General features: G+C 39.7%; 1 protein-coding gene across 5 annotated transcripts in view; it reads right to left on the bottom strand.

Annotated features, from left to right (window-relative positions):
* Nucleotides 1-21,385, bottom strand: part of CEP128 (centrosomal protein 128) — a 323,574-nt gene that overhangs the window by 191,353 nt on the left and 110,836 nt on the right. For 4 of the 5 annotated variants that reach the window (XM_060261805.1, XM_060261806.1, XM_060261804.1 and 1 more), the window contains exons 14-17: nucleotides 18,990-19,640; nucleotides 10,571-10,735; nucleotides 3,955-4,131; nucleotides 2,099-2,158 (exon numbers count right to left, since the gene is read on the bottom strand). In XM_060261805.1, coding sequence (XP_060117788.1) covers nucleotides 2,099-2,158; nucleotides 3,955-4,131; nucleotides 10,571-10,735; nucleotides 18,990-19,640 — 1,053 coding nt within the window. The remainder of the gene's footprint in view (nucleotides 1-2,098; nucleotides 2,159-3,954; nucleotides 4,132-10,570; nucleotides 10,736-18,989; nucleotides 19,641-21,385) is intronic. The other variant, XM_060261808.1, reaches the window with a different exon arrangement.

Genomic DNA, 21,385 nt, shown 5'->3' with positions numbered 1-21,385 from the left:
TTTTGAGATAGGACACATTTAACGAAGCCAATGCCATGATCCCAAGACTACTTTTATGCATGTACAAGTATTTTTTTCTCTTTCACATCTTACTCCCACTAACAACTAAAAAGATTCATTTGGCAGATTTATGAATCAATTACTATATGCAGTCTGAAGGTCCTCTAGATAGTTAGCATCTGAAATTTACGCATCAACAACCTAAATAGTGAGCTTGTTTCCACAATAGCCCTTGTCCTACAATTCAAACTCTTATCTCTGCTATTTACAGGGATATTCACTCTTGGTCTGTGTGCATTACAAACGAGCCCATCAATAACCTCACAGGATACTGAAATGAAACAAATGCAATTTCATTTGAGTCAACTGGTCAGCTTTCCTCTCTTCACGGTGACCGTAAATACACAATGAAGGTAAGTTTTGTCATATGGAGCGTAAAGGGTTTTCGGATAATGAGAACTTAATTCTGTTAAAAGATTTTGCGATAAAGTTGCTAATAAAAGTTATCCAAGTAAAAAGACAGTAGTTACAAGGTACCAGTCATCTCTTTGATCCTTTAAGCAGAGATAAAGAAATCAGAGTCTACATCAGACCCAGAAAACAGCAGTGAAAATGGAGGACTTTCTGAAAACTTCCTAAATTATTTGATTTGATTAATGCTGTCTGGTTAGGAAATTTAAAGTAGATTTGTTCCCTCATACAAGGATTTCTCCTTCCTTTCATTTTGGAACTAACCATGATTTAGCATTCATCTCTATCCAAAGCACAGACTGAAAACTTGTTTAGGGAAAATGCCAAAGCAGATTTACCACTCTACTATGGTCAGTTTTGAAAATGAAAGGTGGGGGGAGGCTATTGAGAGATATAGATGAAAAATGGATATAGATTGGGTATGCTTAGTTGTTCTCCATAGCTAGTAGATCAGGTAGTATTATATCAGCAGTGCCATCCTAAGCAGAGTTATACCCTTCCAAGTCTATTGACTTCAAATTCCATAAATAAAACACAGAGTGATTTGTGCCCATCTACTTTAAAAGAATATACATGCAAGCATAGTTCCCTCTAAACTGTGCTAGGGGGCGCTGGCAGCTCAGGGATTTCTGCTTCAGTTCTACTGGAAACAATGGAGGATGGGGGCACCTCCTTCTGGGGCCCATAGAATTGGGCCCCCTGGTCCAATATTTTTGAAACTTGGGGAGATTTTTCAGGAGAGGCACTAACAGCTATGCTGCAGATTTGTCATCTGCCCCCCAAAATAGGTACCCAGCCCCAGGTACCCCAGATTGATTCTCCATTATAGTCTATGGGGCTATTGGGTATAATAGTTCCCATAAGCTACAATGGACCTAGAAGAAATGATATTTTTGCACTCCCCTGTTATGCTTTTCAGTATGATTTGTAAGCTGCCTTGAGTCATGGGGAAAAGTGGGATAAAAATATTGGAATACATAAGTAGTTTGGGCAAGTTGATTACATTTAAGCAACTTTCTATTTATCAGGTTAGGCAGGGTTCTGACACTGAGTGTTCCTCCTCTGCTATACTTGACCTGTAATACTGTTTGTGATATCTCACTAAAAAAACCCCAAAGTAGACTGCAAGAGTCCCCCCCCCCCCAAAAAAAAAAAAAAGTGCTGGTATGTTTCCTAAGGCTCAGCACAGGGTGACAGTCCAAGGTTAGATCTACCAATATAGTGGACTGGGGTGGGTAGACCTGTTCTCTGAAGGACACATATACCAATATAGTGAAAAGGGGTGGGTGAAATTTGACTTGATTCTGTTTTCTCTTATAATATTTAAATTATTCTTAAAATATAGTTTAAATATAATGTAAAATAACTTATTCTGGGATTTTTACAAGGTTATGGAAATAATCTAAAACTAATTTACATAATAGTCAAATGTAGGCTTGCTCACAACTTTGATGCTATCAGTTTTTTTCACTCACAAGATAGAATTTCTGTTCACAACACTGTGAACCTTAGAGGGGACATTACATGCAAGGGATGTGCTTTAATCTCTCCTTACCTAAGAATCTTATGAGTCTATTACTGTAAAAAAAATGTACTAAGCCTTCACTTAGCTATTAAAGATATTTACCTTTGTTTCTGCTAACCATCGATGAGGGTCATTCCGTATCCCTGGCATAAGTGATATTGCCTGAAATAAATTGAAAAATAAACACACAGAAGACACATATTATACACAAAAGACTGCAGAATGTTTTTCTTTACAGGAAAATCAAAGAGTAGTTTTAAAAGCCCAATGGGTGCCTATTTTTAATTCAAGTAGCTGAGCACTTCAGATTTTAAATGGAACTTAATATTTTCCAGCGGACATTTTTGACATTAAAAAAGGCTTTTGGGGAGACGGAAATGTTCCCTGAAAACTACCCATTTCCCCCACCAATTATCCACATACCCATTTGACTGCTGCCTTGGCACCATTTTTTAGTTTATTTTTTTATCCAAAAGTAACTGGACTTCCTATATAACGATGTCAGTCAAGGGAAGCAAAGTTTGTTTAGAGTAAGGGCAATGCCTATTCAGGAAGCATTGCCCTTACTTGGAGATAGCTTCATTTGCTCTGAATGAAGTTGCCTCATGGCTAAACACAATTGATTGCATTGTGCTTTCTCCTTGCTCTGATGAAAAATCTAAGGGATGGGATAGTTGCAGTTGATAGTGGCTGCAGAAAAAGACTGACAATTGTGTATTGCCACTGTCATACAAATATCCAGTACACGGAAATATGGATATGCCTTGAAGAGCAGTGGCCACTTCATTCTATGAATAAGCCAAATAGTGAAATATTACATGCTAAATATTGCCTATATTTCAATTTTTCCCATCCCTTTTTTACAAAGAAGGAGGAGGAGGAGGAAGAAGAAGAGATTGAATTTATACCATCACTCAGAGTCTCAGAGCAGCCTACAATCTCCTTCCTTTCTTCTCCCCACAACATACACCCTGTGAGGTAGGTGCGGCTGAGTGAACTCTGAGAGATCTTGTGCTCTTGAGAGAACAGCTCTGAGAGAACTGTGATTGACCCAAGGTCACCCAGCAGCTGCATGTGGAGGAGTGGAGACTCAAACCTGGTTCTCCAGATTAGAGTCCACCGCTCTTAATCACTGCATCAAACTGGCTCTCAAAAAGTGGGCTCCCCCCACCAGCTTCAAAATTTCCAAAACTGAGACAAAAGGTGTGCATAAATGGTTTAGAGGGGTTAAGGCAATAGACCTTCATTTTTAGATACAAACAGGGCTCTTTTTCTAGCAGGAGCTCCTCTGCATATTAGGCCAAACCCCCTGATGTAGCCAATCCTCCTAGCCCTGTAAGAACAGCCCTCTAAGCTCTTGGAGGATTGGCTACATTAGGGGGCATGGCCTAATATGCAGAGGAGCTCCTGCTAGAAAAAGAGCCCTGGATACAAATACAATTCAGAAAGAAAAATAATAAGCTAGCTAATATAGAGCAACAATAAACTATGGTCTCCTGATGTTGAGTGGAGGGGAAAGGAAGGATGTTCCCTGGATCTCAATTATTTCTCATCTATAAAGCAAACTTCCTGAACCCGGGAATGTAAATTCTCAAAACAAATTCTAGCCTAACCTTCTCCCTCATATATTAGCTTTGTATGTGCAAAGATTCCCTCCCCCCCGGTAAAGCGCCCCAATTTCCCAGTTTAGATCATATGGTCTAGGAACAGTTTTACCATCTCATGGGCCCAAGAAGTAAGTCTCATGGGCCCAAGAAGTCTGATGGGCCCAAGAAGTAAGTAGCAATTAATTATCCGCACACAAAAAGCAATACAGGAAGCATTTTTTTAAAAAAAGTTCAAATAGTGTATGCTAATCTAAACTGCCTACATGAAGAGTAGTTTCACCTCAAAGCCATGCTCAAAATTCCATAACACATGTCCATGAGTAAATTAACAAGCAGAGAAGTCATAATTACGCTGAATTTTTCCAATGAATCCCTAGAGAAAACTTCACAAGCTGCATCAATTTCACTTCCAATCATAGAGAGGATGGATTCCTGCTCATTTTGAAGACAACACAGTTGGTCATGAAGGTGTAATTTTTCTTCCTCCATCCTTCTTAGATTATCTTCTTTATTATTTATCATTTTATCCTGAAGTAAAGAGATTGGGGGGAGAAACAAAAAAAACCATTTAATGTTAAATAAACTGTTTCTCTTTAAACACTGCAGAAAGAATATTGCCATACACAAACCTATACTTTTTAGAAAAAATAAAACACACACAACTAAGGCTGTTTCCACATGGATGATATACTCTGTTTTGCCTCCCAAACATTATTAGTTACTGGGAGCTTCCACACACCATCATAGTTTCTCCTACCTTGTCACATTTTCCCCTCCAACTTGTTTTGGTACAATCTTTCTTGAAAGACTGAGCCCAAAGCCGGCTGGGGATGTATGGACTCTTGGAACTTCCCGTCTCCACTTGGTGTTTTCTAGAAGTCTTCTTGAGTCTACCATGCCCCTCCCCTGAGCACATTTTGGGGTGCATTTTTAAGTGCTACCAAGTGGGTGAGGGCTCACCTAGCCTCCCTCTGCCCTTCATGTGAGCTTTGCCTCCAGCTGGGATTTTCAGTAGCTGAGATGTTCTAAGACTTGAGAAGGGAAAGGAAAGGAAAGGGGGGAAAGTTACTGGACCCAAACAGAACAGTGTTTGATGCACTAGGGCAGCAGTTCCCAACCATGGACCGGTAGTGATCCATGGCCTGTTAGCAACCAGGCCTTGAGTTGTATAATTATTTCATTATATATTACAATGTAGTAATAATAATAAGACAATGACGACATTGGATTTATATCCTGCCCTCCACTCTGAATCTCAGAGTCTCAGAGCAGCTCACAGTTTCCTTTATCTTCTCCCCCACAACAGACACCCTGTGAGGTGGATGGGACTGAGACAGCTCTCCCCAGAAGCTGTCCTTTCAAGAACAACTGTGCAAGATCTATGGCTGACCCAAGAACATTCCAGCAGCTGCAACTGGAGGAGTGGGGAATCAAACCCGGTTCTCCCAGATAGGAGTCTGCTCACTTAACCATTACACCAAACTAATAGTAATAAAGTGTACAATTGTATAATTCCAAAACCATTCCACCCCCCCCCCACCCCACCCCACCCCAGCCTGTGGAAAAAATGTCTTCTACAAAACCAGTCCCTGGTGCCAAAAAGGTTGGGGACTGCTGTGCTAGGGGACAAAAAAAAAGCCAGAAAGAGTGGAGATGCTGTAAGAGAAAGACACTCCCAGGGAGTCCTGCCCAAAGGCAGGGGGAAAGTGGAAATTGCTACCAAAGACTCCTGGCAGGAACATGAACAGGGCAACAGCCCAATTTGTTGCTGGAGTTCTTAACCTTGGGGTTGAGTCTATTAAACTTCAAAACCATTAAACCCACCAAATGAATACTTTGTGGACCGGGAAGAAGGTTGCCTTGTAGTCATTGATAAAATGAGTCTGTACAAAGTAAGGTGTGGGATTCCAACAGCAGTCTTCTCCCACCACCACTTATTTGGGATTTTCCCTTCACACACCTGAAAGAGAGACTAATGCAAGCTTGTATTCAAATAAATGTTTAGTCTTTAAGGTGCCAATGGACCTTTGTTTCAAGAGACCTCCCTTTTGCTCCCATGGTCAATCGAACAGGTGTGTTCCCTTACCACCATACTCTTCATTGCAGTGATGGGCTGCACCGCTATGGCAGCGTGACTCTCCAGTGAGCTCAAAATTCACTTGCAAGAGCTGTGGCATCTTTCACAGGGGGGATGGGGGTTTGATGCAGGGGAAGGAAGCTGTCAACAAGGAAAAGGGGGTATGGTTGATTTGATGGTGGTTGGGGGGCATGCCAGTGGGCAGACTGTTGGAGGTGGTAGAGGAAGGCCAGGAGGTGTGAACAGTGAAAGAACAGGTCTCCAGCACCCTGGGAAGTTGCTTTTGCAGGGGAGAGGTGAAAAGGGAGGTTTGTTCACCGTAGCAGCAAAAGCAGGGGTTGATAAGCGGACCCCTGGATATTGGAAAGGGTGCCCAGGAACCTCTTTTGGATGCTCAGTCTGGACTCCAGCACCCCAGGAAGGCAGGGTACGACACAGGGAAGGAAGCTGTCAACAAGAACAGGGAGGTATGGTGGATTTAATGTGCAGGCGGGCTGACCCTTGAAGGTGGTAAAGGAAGGCCAGGAGGTATGAGCAGTGGAAGAACAAGGTCTTCAGAACCCCAGGAAGGTGCTGATTGGAGGGGGCAGAATGTGAAAAGAGGAATAGCTTGCTTGTGGTGGCAGCAAAGGGAGGGTCAGGAAGTGGACCCCTGGATATTACAGAGGGTGTCCAGGAACATCTTTTGGATACTCAGTCATAACACTAATAAACTGGTTCTGCAAACTAAAATGGAGGGGTTGGAGTTGAAAGCTAGAGTGTGGAAAGCCAAATTCCACCACAGAATACACATCCCGTACACAGCCATATTTGACAACATGCAGCCGTGCAGATTCAATGAACCCCAAGAGCTTCAAGCTACCAGAAAACACTGTCCAAATTATTGAAGACCCCACTCTAATCTGTATGCCACAAGAAGAAGGCACAATACAATGCAAGGGTCAAAACCTCTTCTACTAGAACCACCAGTAGTGGACAGGGGATCAAAGTTAAGCTGGCAGTTGAGTGCAGAAGAAAGCAGAGCCAAAATGGTAAACTCACATCAGTGAATGTTATTATATCAATTAAAGGGACTATTACTATAAATATTACTATAGTAAAATATTACTATAAATAAGCAGAAGATCCAGCATTGCTTTGGCAGTAGCAGCCAGGCTATCCTGGGAAGGACAGGTTGGAAGTTTTATTGCTAAAATGTGGTTTGTCTGTCTTTTGTTTAGAACTTGCCAGGAGAACTCTTTAGGAAATCCTCCACCCAGCAAGTAAGGAGAAGCCAGAGGACAACTACCATCAGAAAATTTATCCAGAAGCAAAACAATTCAACTTTACAGTTCAGTGCAAAAGAACATTTTTCAGTTGGTGCCATCTTTTACCCAAGATAACAGGTGTCCCATCACATAAAAACTTCGTTTAGGGGGATAGCATATTTTGGGGGAAGAGGCTGCAGGAGAATTTCTAACAAAGTAATCATGTCCTTGTGATATGCCTATTGCTTCTCTATTCCCAGTATAAGGGCCAGCAATGAACAATGCTTGGGGAATGGAAGGGAAAACTGGAGTTTCATCAGAATCCTGTGTTCATTTAGGGATCAGACCCACACCCACTTTTTGCAATGAAACTACCTATAAAAGAAATGTAAGTAAACACACTCCCTTCCTCTACTCTGCTGCACCTCACCAAGCACCAAAGCCACATTGTACAGTATGAATAACCAGCAATTAGTAGCAATATACCTGACAGGGCAGCACAAATTACGTATCAAGATGGATATCTTTCATCTTATCTGAACCCTTACAAATATGATGCCTCAGAACTCCAAACACAGAAACAGGAACCTCCAAAGTTTCAACTATGCGGCAGTGGAGGGGGGAATAAAGACAAAACACTAAACACAGTTAAGTGAGGGCAGGCTCTAGGGATGGAGAGACCAAAAAGACCTAAGATCACCCCTTCACAATTTGCACTGCTTTTTCCATCCCCAAATCCCAGCATGATATGAGAAAACTTTCATTCATATTAGCTTGGAATCAGCAGCATCCCCAAAGGAGAAGGGATGGAGTTTGTGGCAACCATAAATTAATGGCTAGTAAAAATCACCAACATTTGCAAATCCTAGCATAATTATGTCTAACCAGGCTTCAGTTATGGGCCACGGTTCCAAGATATACTCAGAACAGTACAAGATGGAGCAACCCTATAGCAGTGAAAACAGGTACTTACGTGCCCAAAGTGTGGATTTGGAGACCTTCTAGGAATGTTAAGAAAGGGGGGGAGGAAAGAATGTAAAACATTGATGGCACCAAAAAAATGTAAATGGAAGCCTTTGCTTGAGCTTTCCATCCCATTCATAGGATGGATGGATGTGGATCTTTTCTTACAGCTTTACTGAGCTGTAGAGAAAGTGCACTTACAGTGTGATTCTAAACATCCTAACACCCACTGACTCCAATGGGCATAGAACGGCGAAACTTTCCTTAGGACTGCTTTGTTGACCAAATAAAGAGGACTTCAATAAAATTAAAGCCAGAATATAGTCCCCTGATAATAAATGAACTTTCCAATGACATTTTCTCATCTCTTAGACTTCATTTTTTCACACTATGAAAGAGTCAGTCCTGAACAGCTGCTCCAATGCAGTCCAAAGAACACAACAGTAAGAATCCAAATAACCTTCCTCTAACAAGAGAAATATTGTGATTTGGTAAAAGTGGGATCTCTGCTCTCATGTTGTTGCTTTAATTGTGTCCATGCAAGAACAGGCGTCATCAAGAAGATCTGTCATTGGACCAAGCAGATCCAAACACAGCTTGGCCATGGCAGCCTTTGGAAATGACTGGTGCGCATCAGCAGGACTTTGTTTCAAGTCAAACTTTGAAAAAGCATTTCAGTTTTATAACAGGTTGGGGAACATAGAAACTATCAGCTATTTCCTTCAGGATGCTATCTTTGACTCCTTCAAATTACAGGATGAACCTATGTTTTATGAAAATAGGGCAGAATGTTTTTGTTCAATGCTTGCATTGGAACATCACATTATTAATTTGTCATGTCTCAGTAATAAACTTGGAACCTGTTAAATTCCATCGCCTATTCCCACCACCTCCCACAGAACACTTCATAAGAAAGCTCTGAAACACTAATATTCTAGGGTGTGAAGTAAAGACATTTGGTGTTGTATGCAGGCAAAGCACAAGTTTTGCAGAGCAGAGTGCTTGGAAGACAGAACAAAAACTGCATTTGGAGGACAACACTTTGGAAAAGGATAAGCAGAAATCATTTGAATGGAAATATGAACAATGCTTTCAGAGCCCAAAAGCAGATGCAATAAGAAAAAAAACCCATTTGATATGTACTGAAATGTCAGAGGAAAGCAAAACAGAAAGATTTTATTGTGGCTAAGGTGTTCTGATCATGCTAGTGTTCTCCACAATTATGTACATTTTTTCTGTTCCATTACAGACACAGATCTGAAAGCTTTTTTTGTGTTTAATTTTGGAATTTTTTTTACAGTTTTTGGCTCACTTTAAGCCTAACCAGGAAAACCTCAATTTCTCCTCTCCTCTCAGAAGGGAGAAGATGGCCATTTTAACATGTATGCATACAGCTATTGTGGAAGCACCTATACAATTAAAAGAAATAAAGAAAGTTCTTCTCCAGGTAGTTGTATGGCATTCTTTAATTTTTAAAAATGTTTTCCATTTGAAGACATATTTTCTTACTTTTTATAGAATCTCATCCTCTACTACAGCTGTCTTTTCCCCCTCAAATGAGAAAACATTTTCCCCAGAGCACAACAACACACACACCTCAGCAGGGTTCTCGTTTCACTATCATTATGTTTACCAGATTATTTAGCCATCAAAACTAGAATGGGGATAGAGGAACTGTTGACATAGGGGAGATATCATTCAGAAAGTACTGTTTACTGAGGGGCCACATCGTAAGACCCTAAGGCAGGGGTGTTGATCTCATTTGTTATGAGGGCTGGATCTGACATAAATGAAACCTTGTTGGGTTGGGCCATGTGTGTCATAAAATGTAATGCTAGGTAGCGGAGATATAAACTTTAAAAAGGACACAGATAAACACAATTAAAGATTTTTTTTAAAAAAAAAACCCTTAAAATAAAACAAGCTTAAAACATTAGCACTCATTGGTCTTAAAGGTGCTTTCTTTGTATCTCTCCCAAGGGATGCAGGAAACTAAGCAAAGGAAGCTCTGGCTCTTTCCTTCCTTCCCCAGGGGACCAGGAGGAGGAGGAGCCTCAGCCAATAGAAGGAAGAGAGGCTTGGCTCATTAGCTTTTATTACATATAACGCTTTTACATATATTACATATTACACTTAGCTCTGCTCTGTGATTGAGAGAGCCTGGCAAAGCAAGCTGTGATGTAGAAGGAAACAAGAGAGAGGGGGGAGGAAACAGATGACAGCCAGTTGCTTGGGGGCCTGATAGGAGCCCCTGGGGTGAATGTTTGATATTCCTGCCCTAAGGAATGCCCTGCTGGATCAAGTGAGTGATCCAGTACCTTCACTTCTACAGCACAGCATGTTTTCCATCAAAAGGTGAGATAGATTAGAACTTGGATAAGAGTCTTTTGAGATGTGGTTCTGTAAAATTAGTGACTCTTAGAGACCTGACTTTTTAGATCATATACAGGCAATACAAACATTTTTATTTACACTTGTTTTTAAAATATAGCTGATATGGTCCTTGCTGTATAGTTTTCAGCATGCTAGAGAACAGAGGCTTCCACAGGGCATGTGTGGATAGTTGCGCACTTTGAAAGTTGTACGCAGGAAGGCCTTGGGGATCCATTAAAAATTCTAAATCAAAATAGGATACTTGTTGTGGCTAAAGTTTGGTACACTTGAGAAGTTTCTCTTTTACCTTGTCATCCAGTTCCTGTTTCATCAGTTGATATTTTCGCCTAAGTTTTGTGTTGTCTTCTTCCTTATGGCTTAGTTCCTCTACCAATTTATCACATTCGATTTTCATCTTTTCCACCTGTCGACGCTGGGCTTTTACTAAATTTCTTTCTTCTGCAAGTTCTGTCTGATGGGAATGAGTAGAGCAAGTCTGTTTAAATTCTAATCACCTTCAGATATTTAATTTAGTCTCGTGACCGATGTTCTCTCACCATTTCAGTATTTAAAGGAAGGCTTTTGATCACTGTATTACCTGAAAGATTATATCATAATTCCTTACACTAGATAGCTTTATTATAAAATGATATATAATTGTCTACCCAAAATATATAATGACAGCTGTACCCATTTATAAAAAAAGAATTATGACAAGAAATGTAAGGGCAATGAAAATGCCAAAAGGGGGGGGGGGGAGGGACACTATCACCACCATCATACCCTTTCCCTCCTGAAGACTTTTTTTTTCAAATTTTCCACTGAAAACTTGGGGGAACACTGAAAAAAAAATCCTGTCAAATAGTTTCCCTGCTGAAATTAATGAAACACTTTAAGATAAAATTTTATTGACTTGAAAAGTGTAGTGCAAATATTTTTACACAAGACCATCTATAGCATAAAAGAATAATTCATGGGTATACTGTAGACATGTACAGTAAGGACACATTTATTGTTTAAATGAGTAATTTTAAATACAACTGATATGCTACAATGCATATAATCCATTACTGAAGAGTTTGATATTTTCAGCTTTATTAAGCTTTCCTCAGTCATAACATGCCACTAGTCCTATCATGCCTATTTAACAGCTTCTTTCAAAATAATACACTCATTTAGAAAAAAAAAGTTTTCTATTTTCAAATTTTATTTTTTCCTACATTTATTTTTTCCTCTTAGATCACAAAAAAGCCTAAGATATATGTTCTAGGGTAACAGGGTGCAGCAATTTTCATCTCTCTTTCTCAGCAGCATTGTGTATACTCCATTTTTCTTCTACAGAACTAAGGCATTTAAGCTGGAGATAAACTTCATGAGTTACAACTGTATATGAAAGACTGAGCTGAAAGGAGAGGAAGGACAGACTAGGAAAGGAAACAGAGAAGCTAAAAGCTGTACATTCTATGTAAAAAACTTAGTTTTAAAATTTGTCTGTCACCAAACTTTTGTGTTAAATCAGAGCAAGAGATCTCTAGGGAAAGCTTCTTCTGTAAGTAAGGTAAAAATAGGTATTGGCAAGATTAACCAGGACTCTTTCCAAGCAACTCTTACTTTGGTAATCACTCCTCCTTAGAGGGGGAGTATGCAACATCCTCCCCTCATTTTGGCATCACAAGAACCTTACGAGTTATGTTGCAAGGGAAGACAGGACCAAAATCATCTAAATAAGATTCATGGCTAATTGTGAGTTTGTGCCAAACTCTTCCAGGACCTAATCCAACATACTGGTAATCTGACAATACAACACTGGCTGAAGAGTTTCAAAAATAAACTCAAATGAAAAACTACTAAGTTGGAATTCACATTTAGTTTGACCACAGCTTTTTTTTTCTGGAAAAGAGGGAGATGAAGGAGAAACATATAAGTGCCCCTCATAAACTCTGAAATTTTTTTTTGAGAATTCTGCTTCCAAGAAGAGGTACTGAAACTTTGTTCCACTGCATTCCTCTGGGGGGAAAGCCCTGGTTTTGACACTACTTAGGTTTAGACTACAGTATTGTAGCTTGCTACAAAAAAGTGATTGCCTGTCCTTCCAGGTTTGTGTACGCTATTCAAACTAATTGTGCAGTTCATAAGCAGTTGGGAAGGAGTCTGCATCCTGCTCTGGACTTTTTAACTCCTTTGACTGGATCTTGTTTTCATCTGTGCTTTATACCATAATATAATGTACTCATGTCCTGGGAAACCAGGCTTGTAGAACCTCTCTCCTTAACTCATCCCTTCAATCATTTTTATCTTTCAGTATAAATCTGTAAATTCAATGTTCTTCGTGCATCTGACAAACTGGAGTCTGGCTTGTGACTGCTGCTATCACAATAAATTCATTAGCCTTTAAGGTGTCACAAGACTGTCATAAAGTTTTCATTATTATAATCCTGTAACAGAAATTCCTAGGCCAGGGATATCAAACTCATTTGCTATGAAGGCTGGATTTTGACCTTGTGGGGTTGGGCCATGTGTGTCATAAAATGTAATATCAGGTTGGGGAAATATAAGCTTTATAAAAGACACAGACAAACACATACACACACAGCCTAATCCATCTCACTGGCTTGCTGAGCCTCAGCCAAAAGAGGAAGAGAGGCTGGGCTCAGTAGCTTTGCTGTGCAATTGAGAGAGTATGGCAAAGCTAGCTCTCCTTCCCCCACTTCCTCCCCAAGGGAGGAGCTTTGCTCTGTAGCTCTTGTGTGATTGACCAGCCTGGCAAAGCAAGTTGTGATGCAGAAGGAAGCAAGAGAGGGAGAAGGAAGCAGATGACAGTGAGTTGCTCGCGGGCCTGATAGGAGCCCTCTGGGGGCCTGATTTGACCCCTAAGCCGCATGTTTGACACCCCTGTCCTAGGCAATCTACCTTTTCCTTTGCTTCTCCTCATACTAGGAACATACTTCTATGTCCAACACATTTCCATTGCACATGGATACCACCAGTGTTTCCTATAAGCTGAGTTAGCATGAGCTAGCTCACAAATTTTTAGCCTTCAGGTCACACATTTTTGTCTTAGCTCAGGAAGGATGACCCCAGAGCACAATAATTTATGCAGCAGTTCACAACTTTAATGCCAGTAGCTCACAAAGTAGAATTTTTGCTCACAGGACTCTGCAGTTTAGAGGGAACACTGGATACCACATCGGATTCCCATTCCTTTGGTGACAATTTAAGAGTCCTCTGCAATTTACAACACTAATGCAAGACTTTCTAGAATTAGAAAGCAAAGAATGCCCATGAACGGCCCACGTCTAACCAAGAAAACAAAGCAGTGCTTTGCAGAACCAGAGTAGACATAAAAGCAAGGTGGACAGTTATTGCTTACTATTAACAACAAACAACAAAGAAGCTCCGGTAAGACTACACACTACTGCTGTTAAGAGCATAATTACAGTAATGTGTTTCTCATGCTGCAATGTTAGGGTATCATTCTGAAACATTCTAGCTTAGACGTTTTCTAAAAATTATTCAGCACTTGGGTAGGACCCTGTCTGTGGCCTTCAACAATGATAACTAGAAATTGAGTCTTCATAGCCGCAGGCAGCATAGCCTTAATAATCACTGCATGACTAGGACAAACACAGAACATTGTTATCTCCCTTAACTCCTGCTGGAAACAGTGCTTGAACACACGAACCTTTGGTTTGTTCCAGCAGGGCAATTCACATGTGGCATGAGATCAGAGCCAAAGCCTTTGGAAGATGATATTGCCAGCAGTTGGAACTGAATCTTTTGGGATGCTGTTGAAATCTTGCAGAAAACATGCTAGGGTATAGTTTTCTGCTTCGTTCTTTTAAAAAGAAGAATATTGACACTGAGAAATTATTGTTAAGAAATTAAGTGGACATATATTATACTTTTGTGATACGTATCAAACATCAGAATTGTATCCTCAACAAAGACAAAATGTAATAGCTGTGGATGATTAACTTTTTTGACTACAATACCCCTCTTCCTTTTTTCTATATCCCATTGCCTAAATAACAACAACTTTGTTACTGAAAATCTTGCAGAAAACTTAGGGATTTTCAATAATGGTTTGAATTGAAAATGTGCATACGATGCAATATAATTGTACAGCACCAATACTCTGTTTTAAATTGTTTTAAATTATAATTGACTGTCTTATTGTTTTATATTTGAAATTGAGATGTTGGTTTTTATATGACTGTTAGCTACCCTGAGTCTGTTTGGAATGGGCGGGATATAAATGGAAAGTAAATAAATAAATAAATACTATATCAGTAAGCAGGCAATGCTATTTTCTTTTTTTAAGAGGAATGATGTAAGCCATCCATTCATTATCAATAGAAAACTAATGCCTTACCATTTTAATTACTTAGCCCAGTATTCATTAAACCAACAGTTATATTGCATCATCTGAGGAACTGGTATTTTAATGTATGGCATTGTTTATATTAATTCTTTGTCGGAATGGGGGAAAGAGTTTTTGCAAAATATTCAGGTCATACTTTATAGATTTAGCCCAATAATTTCCCAATTTTATTACCCAAATTGTATTGCCACTATAGTTTTGTTTACTGAGTTGAGTGCATTGTTTTGCCCATAACACTGCTACTATATTGTTATTTATGTGAAGCACATTTTTTTTTACTACTTTCAGTCCAATTTTATTTGGACTATGGAATGGAGACAGCCCTGGGTAGCCCTAGTAGACGACCTGTGTCTAAATGGAGACAGAGGCTAACCTTCTGTGTTGCTTTTACTAACTTAGCAGTGGACCATGTCATCCTGTTGAGATGTCTGGAGTCAGAGGTAGGGATTAAGAAATGTGCTTTGGATTGAATTCAATCATTCCTTATGGGCAGGGGTTGCTGTAGGGGACAGGTTTTCTTCAATCAGGACCAGCCTTGTGGAGTTCCACAAGGTTCAATCTTGCTCCCTATGCTATTCAATCTCTATGTGAAATCCTTAGGAGAAAGCATTTGTGCTTTTGGTATAGGATGCAATCAATATGCTGATGACACTCAGCTATACAATTTGTTATCCAAATTTCCTGATCTATAGAGTCTCTGAACCAATGCCTCGCTGCTGAAGTGACTAAGGGAAAACAAGCTGAAACTAAATCCAACAAATCCACATTGCTCAGAAGATGATCGCATACCTTGATATAGCTAACCTACACATGGATCCAGGCATGAGTCTGCTCTTAAAGACAAATCAGAAACTCCAGTTGGTACAGAACACTGCAGCCCTGCTGCTATCGGGTGCTAAGCAGAAACTGTGTACTACTCACTTTCAACAGACACACCAATGGTTAGTGATCAGTTAAAGGGGTTCAAACCAAGGTTCTATCACATATGCAGCCCTTAATGGCACTGGACCATGTCCGTGCAAAACCACCTCTCCTGCTATGTTCTGCTGTGACAGCTTTGCTCATTACACCTTGTAAACAGGTAAAATCAGCAGCTCTCTTTGGCTATTGGAAAGGACCCCACATTCCTATTGCTTCATAAAACATTCTTGTAGAGGGAATAGAGCTATGGTGCAATTAATTAGCTTGAAAGGTAACTTCTACTAGGAATATTTTTCCTTCCTGTTCTTTAATCCTAGCCTCTCTTGCATTATATTGCTTTACAAGGACTCTTATACTCAAATGTTATATTCTGTAATCGTTGATTGACTGAATAGCTGTGTTTTACAAGGAATCTTTGCTGTTAGCTTCAAATACTGCTGCAATTCAAATATTATATTTTGTAATCAGCTTCCTGATGGACTGAACAGTGCTATTATCCTTGTAACCTACCTTGAGTCCCAGTGAGAAAGTATGTCTTAAATACCCTTTGAACTGTATGACCCTTATCTTGCATTTCATTCCTTGGATGGTTTGTTGACTGAATATGTAGATGGCATGTATTACATCATAGTAATATGTTTTAATATTTATCTGGGCCAAGGTTTTTCTTACATTAATCAAGGTCACTTTTCATCAATCAACTAAATAAAATCACCAGTCTGTTTTACCCAGGTCAGACTTCCAACCCCCACTGATTGCCTCAATGGTCAGACGCTTTGTCTCCTGACATACCACTGAATTTGTCAGCTCACCTTCAATTTCCCCCCTCCCACTCAGCATTCTAACATTTCCCCCTTCTGAATGGATGTTGCTATGACTCTGCATATTCAAAACTTAGTGCAATTGGTACATGACTTGAAAGAGGGAAGGGCAGCACCAGTCTGTCATACCAGCTTAATACTGTGCCTCTCAATCTCACAAGTTTCTAAACATTTCAATAGGAATCCACAGTGTCAAATGCAGCAAATATCTTTCCCCAAATTTTTTTTAATTTTAAGCCATGTAATAGATTGAACATGCCACTGAATCCAGCAAAAGAGGGTGGGTCAGAGCCCTATAAGATTTCACCCTTCACAAGAGCACCTGGAATCATACAGAAGTTAGTCTTTGTAGGTGGACTGGGCTAACAAAAATCAAGAGAGCAGGATACAGATGTCCATTTAATGAAGAAAGTAGATGGAACAGAATTTTCCTCACAGCAAAAAAAAAGTTGCTGTTGAGAGTAACTTTGGAATGAAGAAATCTACTACTGGCTATCTCTGGCAGATATTGCCCTGCCCAACAACACATACTTCTGTTGTAAACTGTTAATACTATATGACTGAATGAAGCAGGAGTGAGGGTTTATGTTTACCTGTTTAGCAAAATTCTCATTGTCACATCCTTGAACGATAATTGTGAATAATTGGAAACCTGCCCAGAAATAAATCTTGCAAAGCTGGGAACAAACAGATCGCTGAGTTGCAACATTGCTATGGGAAAATTAATTTTAAGCTCAGAAATGCTCACATCACAGACTCAAAGGGGATGACTTAACTGGTTTTGATAGAGTCATGTGTGTTTCATGTAACACGGTCTATATAAGATAGCCACATCCCAAACACCCCTGAATCATTCAGACATGAATCTAATCTTTCTGAAAACACTTTGATGAGATTTGCAGAAGCTGTATTTTAACTTTTAATCTTAAAATATATAGGATAAGGGATGATGGGCATGTATTTCTGTTTCTGGTTTTTCTCATATGCAAGTTTTTTGTATCATTGTGATTCTTTCATGTTTACTCATTTCAAGAATGATCAGGTTGATACTAAGCAAAAATCTTTTAAAAGATATAAACGAGTGATCTTTGACTAGGATACAAGGTTTTCACTTAGAATAAATACATTTTTGGCTTCTTTCAGTCAAAGGACTGATAACCTATAGAGACTGGTTATTGAAAAGGATAGCCCTCTCAATATAGCTCTTTGGTTTGGTGGTTAATGAGTTCCTTTAGAAAACAGGCAAAGAGTTCCTTTGTTTACACGTGTTTGTTTTATTGGTGGGGGGGAGAGAAAAAATATACCATTACATCTTCCTACAATGTATTTTGTAGAAAAATGATACTGTAATCCTAAGGCATGCTAGTGGCAAATGAAGGGATAGTTCCAGCTCCCAATTTGCAGACGTTGCTGCCTCCCAGAAGGGCCCTGGTCCTATCAAAACTGATGGACAGCAGTAAGAAATAAAATGCAAAAAGCAGAGGTACTGAAGAGGTACCAAGGACAAGGAAATGTTGTGGAAAATAAGCATTTAATTGCACAAGATCCACACAGAAGCAACATTATTTTACCTGCTGGTTCTCCACTTTCAGGGCTGACATATTTACATGCAAAATCTGTGGCTCTTTTAAACAAACCAAATCTTCTCCAGTGCTCAAAGTAAATTCTCATTAGTAAAAACAGGAATCTAATTACATTTTACATGCAGGTGTAAAATGGATCTTAACAGCACTACAGATACTTCTACGGATATAAGAAGCCAAGGAATCATGCCAAGATAAATTCAGTTTTCTATATTGTGCTAATTCACCCAAGCATACATCAGACAATGAGTAAATGCAGGCTCTGGAGACCCAGAGTTCTGGCAAATTTTAGGGACTGAAAAGCAAGTACAGGAAGAATATAAGAACTACAATCTTCAGATGGAAAGAAGAAAGGGAGTCCCACTCCCTTTCAGTATGCTTCCTGGAACAATTACAAGTGTATGCTATTAAGTTTTTGGGGTGTTTTTTTTTGGGGGGGGGGCATTAGCTATCCCATGAGTATGGCTGTGTATGCCATGATACTGTGGGAGAAAAAAATGTGGTATTTGGGCAAACGGAAGCCTGCTCCCTGGGAATCTCAGTTTCCATCAGAAAAAGCTTCCAGTTCTTATATGAAAATATGCTTGAAATAATGTAGGCAGGGATGAGTTATGATACGTAAGATAGCTGAATAAAATTTACAGAGGTCAAAGGTAGTGGGGTTTCAGTGCATCACAGACTGATACCTCTCCCTCCTCAACCAAGATGGCACTTGGGGCAGCTTACATGAAAGAAACCAAGTTCAGATGCATAAATTCCAATAAGTAGCAAAAACAAAACCAGGGAAATTATACACAACAGTTGTATCACAAAAAGCAAGGAACAGGACATAATGAAGGGATGAATGTCCTGGAACAAAAACAGTGAACCAAAAATATCAACCAACATACTTTAAGCAGGATCATTTCTGTTTCTGTGTTCAATGCCAATTTTAAACTGACATATTAGAAACACTGGAATAAAAAGGTACCCTATCTAATGGGAGAAAGAAAACTAAAATTGACCATCCTACACATATACCTTTAGTTTTCCAATGTGACCAGCTGTTTCCTCTTTTTCTTGATTGAAGTGCTTCATCATCTCTTGAACCTCTTGGTCATGTTTGGTTTTGGTCCACTGCAGTTCTGACTGTTGTTTTGCCAGCTCCTGTTGGTGGACATCTCTCTCCAACTTCAGCTGCTTGCTAGTTGCAGCCATCTCATCCTGATTAGATTCCTTCTGCTTCTGGAGCTCCGTTAGGTTCTTGCGCAACTCCTTCTTGGCTTTTTCCTCTTCCGCTAGTCGGTTGGTCAACTCAGCCCGAATGGCACTAAGATTTTTTATAACAGTCTGCATCTCCAAGAGTCTTCCCTGGTCTTTTTCATGGATCATATTGATAGATGCAAGTTCCTCTTCTAAATGCTGTTTATCACTTCTCATCTGGCTCAGTGCTTGGATCTGTTTTTGCAGTTCACTGTCTAGCTTATCTACAGTTTCTCGAACATCTCTGATCTCTTGTTCCAGAGCCATCTGCAGAGATCTGGCTTCACTCAGTTTCTTGTCTTTACAACGCAGCTCCTCTTCTTGCTTGGCCCGCTTTTCAAGTGCATCACTCAGTTCTTTTTGAAGATTTTCCATTTGGTGCATGACTGAAAGAAGCTGACCCTTAAAGTCATCTCGTTCTCTAAGGGCCTACAATTCAAAAGGGGGGGGGGGGTAGAGAGAGAATCAGAAATTCATCAGAACTCTTATTATAGAAAAAAAATGGTTCGGCACTTAAGGAAAACCTAGATACCATCCTAAAAGGAAAAAAAAACCATGTAACTTCATGGTCTATCAGACTTTGTGGTGAAGTTAAGCAACTACATAATTTTGCTGATTACAAACTCTTCACTGATGGGACATACCACTATCACTCAACTGAATGGACAGAAAAGACAACTACCACCACACAGTGGAACCCAAGGTAAGTAGTAGTAATTAACAAATGTATTCTGTTTTATGAGACATTATTAATTGAACAGCCATCACTCTTCCTGCCCCAGTTTAACATTTCTTCATGCCACAGTTTAAGAGAGTTTTATACACACAATACAGCACACATCAGACATCTGCTGTAAGAGGGTGCATCTTTATATTTAGTCATTTAGTTTCCAGACGTTATACATAACTTTTCTGTCAGAATTAGGGCTGCCAGTTCATCCCCGGCCACCAGTGGGGGATGGGGGTAGAATTGCTAAATTCAAGTTGGGAAACTCCTGGAGATTTGGGGGTGGAGCCTAAGGAAGACAGAGACCTCAGTGGGGTATTGTACCATAGAGCCAACCCTCTAAAGCATCCATTTTCTCTAGGGACACTGATCTCTGTTTTCTGGAGATGAGTTGTAATCCAGGGGGTCCCCAGGTCCCACTTGGAGGCTGGCATCTCAGTCAAGGGGATGAACATCAAAAGAGTTTTGGAAAAAATAAGAGCTCAAAAACACGTCTTTTATTTCTAAAACACTGCTTATATATCATTTTGAATACTATAACAAACAGAAAAAAGCACTTACATGTTTAAATAAACTTAATTTTTTTTTTTATCTGCACAGCTTGGCTTTTTACTTTCTTTTCTGTGAAGCTTCCCTGTCCTGATCTCATCACCTGGCATTAAAAGTCAACATTCTTTCTTGCCTGCAGCAGCAACACAATTCCACATGTGTAAACTTCAAATATGACATGTTCTTATATCCCTTCCCCATTCCCAAACCCATGGTCCTTCTGTTAATAAATAATATTCCTGCAATTTGACTGACATGACCTTCCCACCCACAGGACCTGCACTCACTGTCAGTACTCTGGACCGACCCTCCCCCTACAAGGACTTGAGAATATTGTTGTTTCAGACTATACATTTCTTCTGTACTTTTATTTAGGCAGCAAGCTTTGAAAGCCCTACTAAACAGATAATGCTACTAATAAAGTAACATAACTGCATGATTAATCACCTCTAAATTATAATTAATGTCTCCCTAGTTGTCAGACCTGGAATACATCACACATCAGCTTCTCAGGGACCCAAACAAGCTTTCACTGTCAAAATTGTGTTTCCTATATTTGGTTGATTATTTTTAAATTGCTATGAAACACTTAATTATTGCTTTAAAACCTTCAATCTTTTGATGGCCATCTGCCATAACTCTATTCCTCATTGGATTTTGCCTCCAGGGTAGAAGCACTCATCTGCTCTTTTCATGCTGCTCATTTTTGCTCCCTTACTTATTATTGCATCAAAAAATGTGCTTCCTCAGTAAAGACTTCAGAGGGTCCCTCTACTTCTGGACAGTATTCAGGACCATTTAACTGAAATGCTAATTGCTATTTCAAGGCTCATTTTTCAGATGATTGCCAAAAACTGGGGGGGGGGAGGATTCACTGCATTGTATAGCACTCTCACCT

The sequence above is a fragment of the Heteronotia binoei genome, chromosome 21, assembly GCF_032191835.1.
Source record: "Heteronotia binoei isolate CCM8104 ecotype False Entrance Well chromosome 21, APGP_CSIRO_Hbin_v1, whole genome shotgun sequence".
In the NCBI taxonomy this organism is placed as follows: Eukaryota; Metazoa; Chordata; class Lepidosauria; order Squamata; family Gekkonidae; genus Heteronotia; species Heteronotia binoei.
This window is presented reverse-complemented; position numbering and strand designations above follow the sequence as displayed.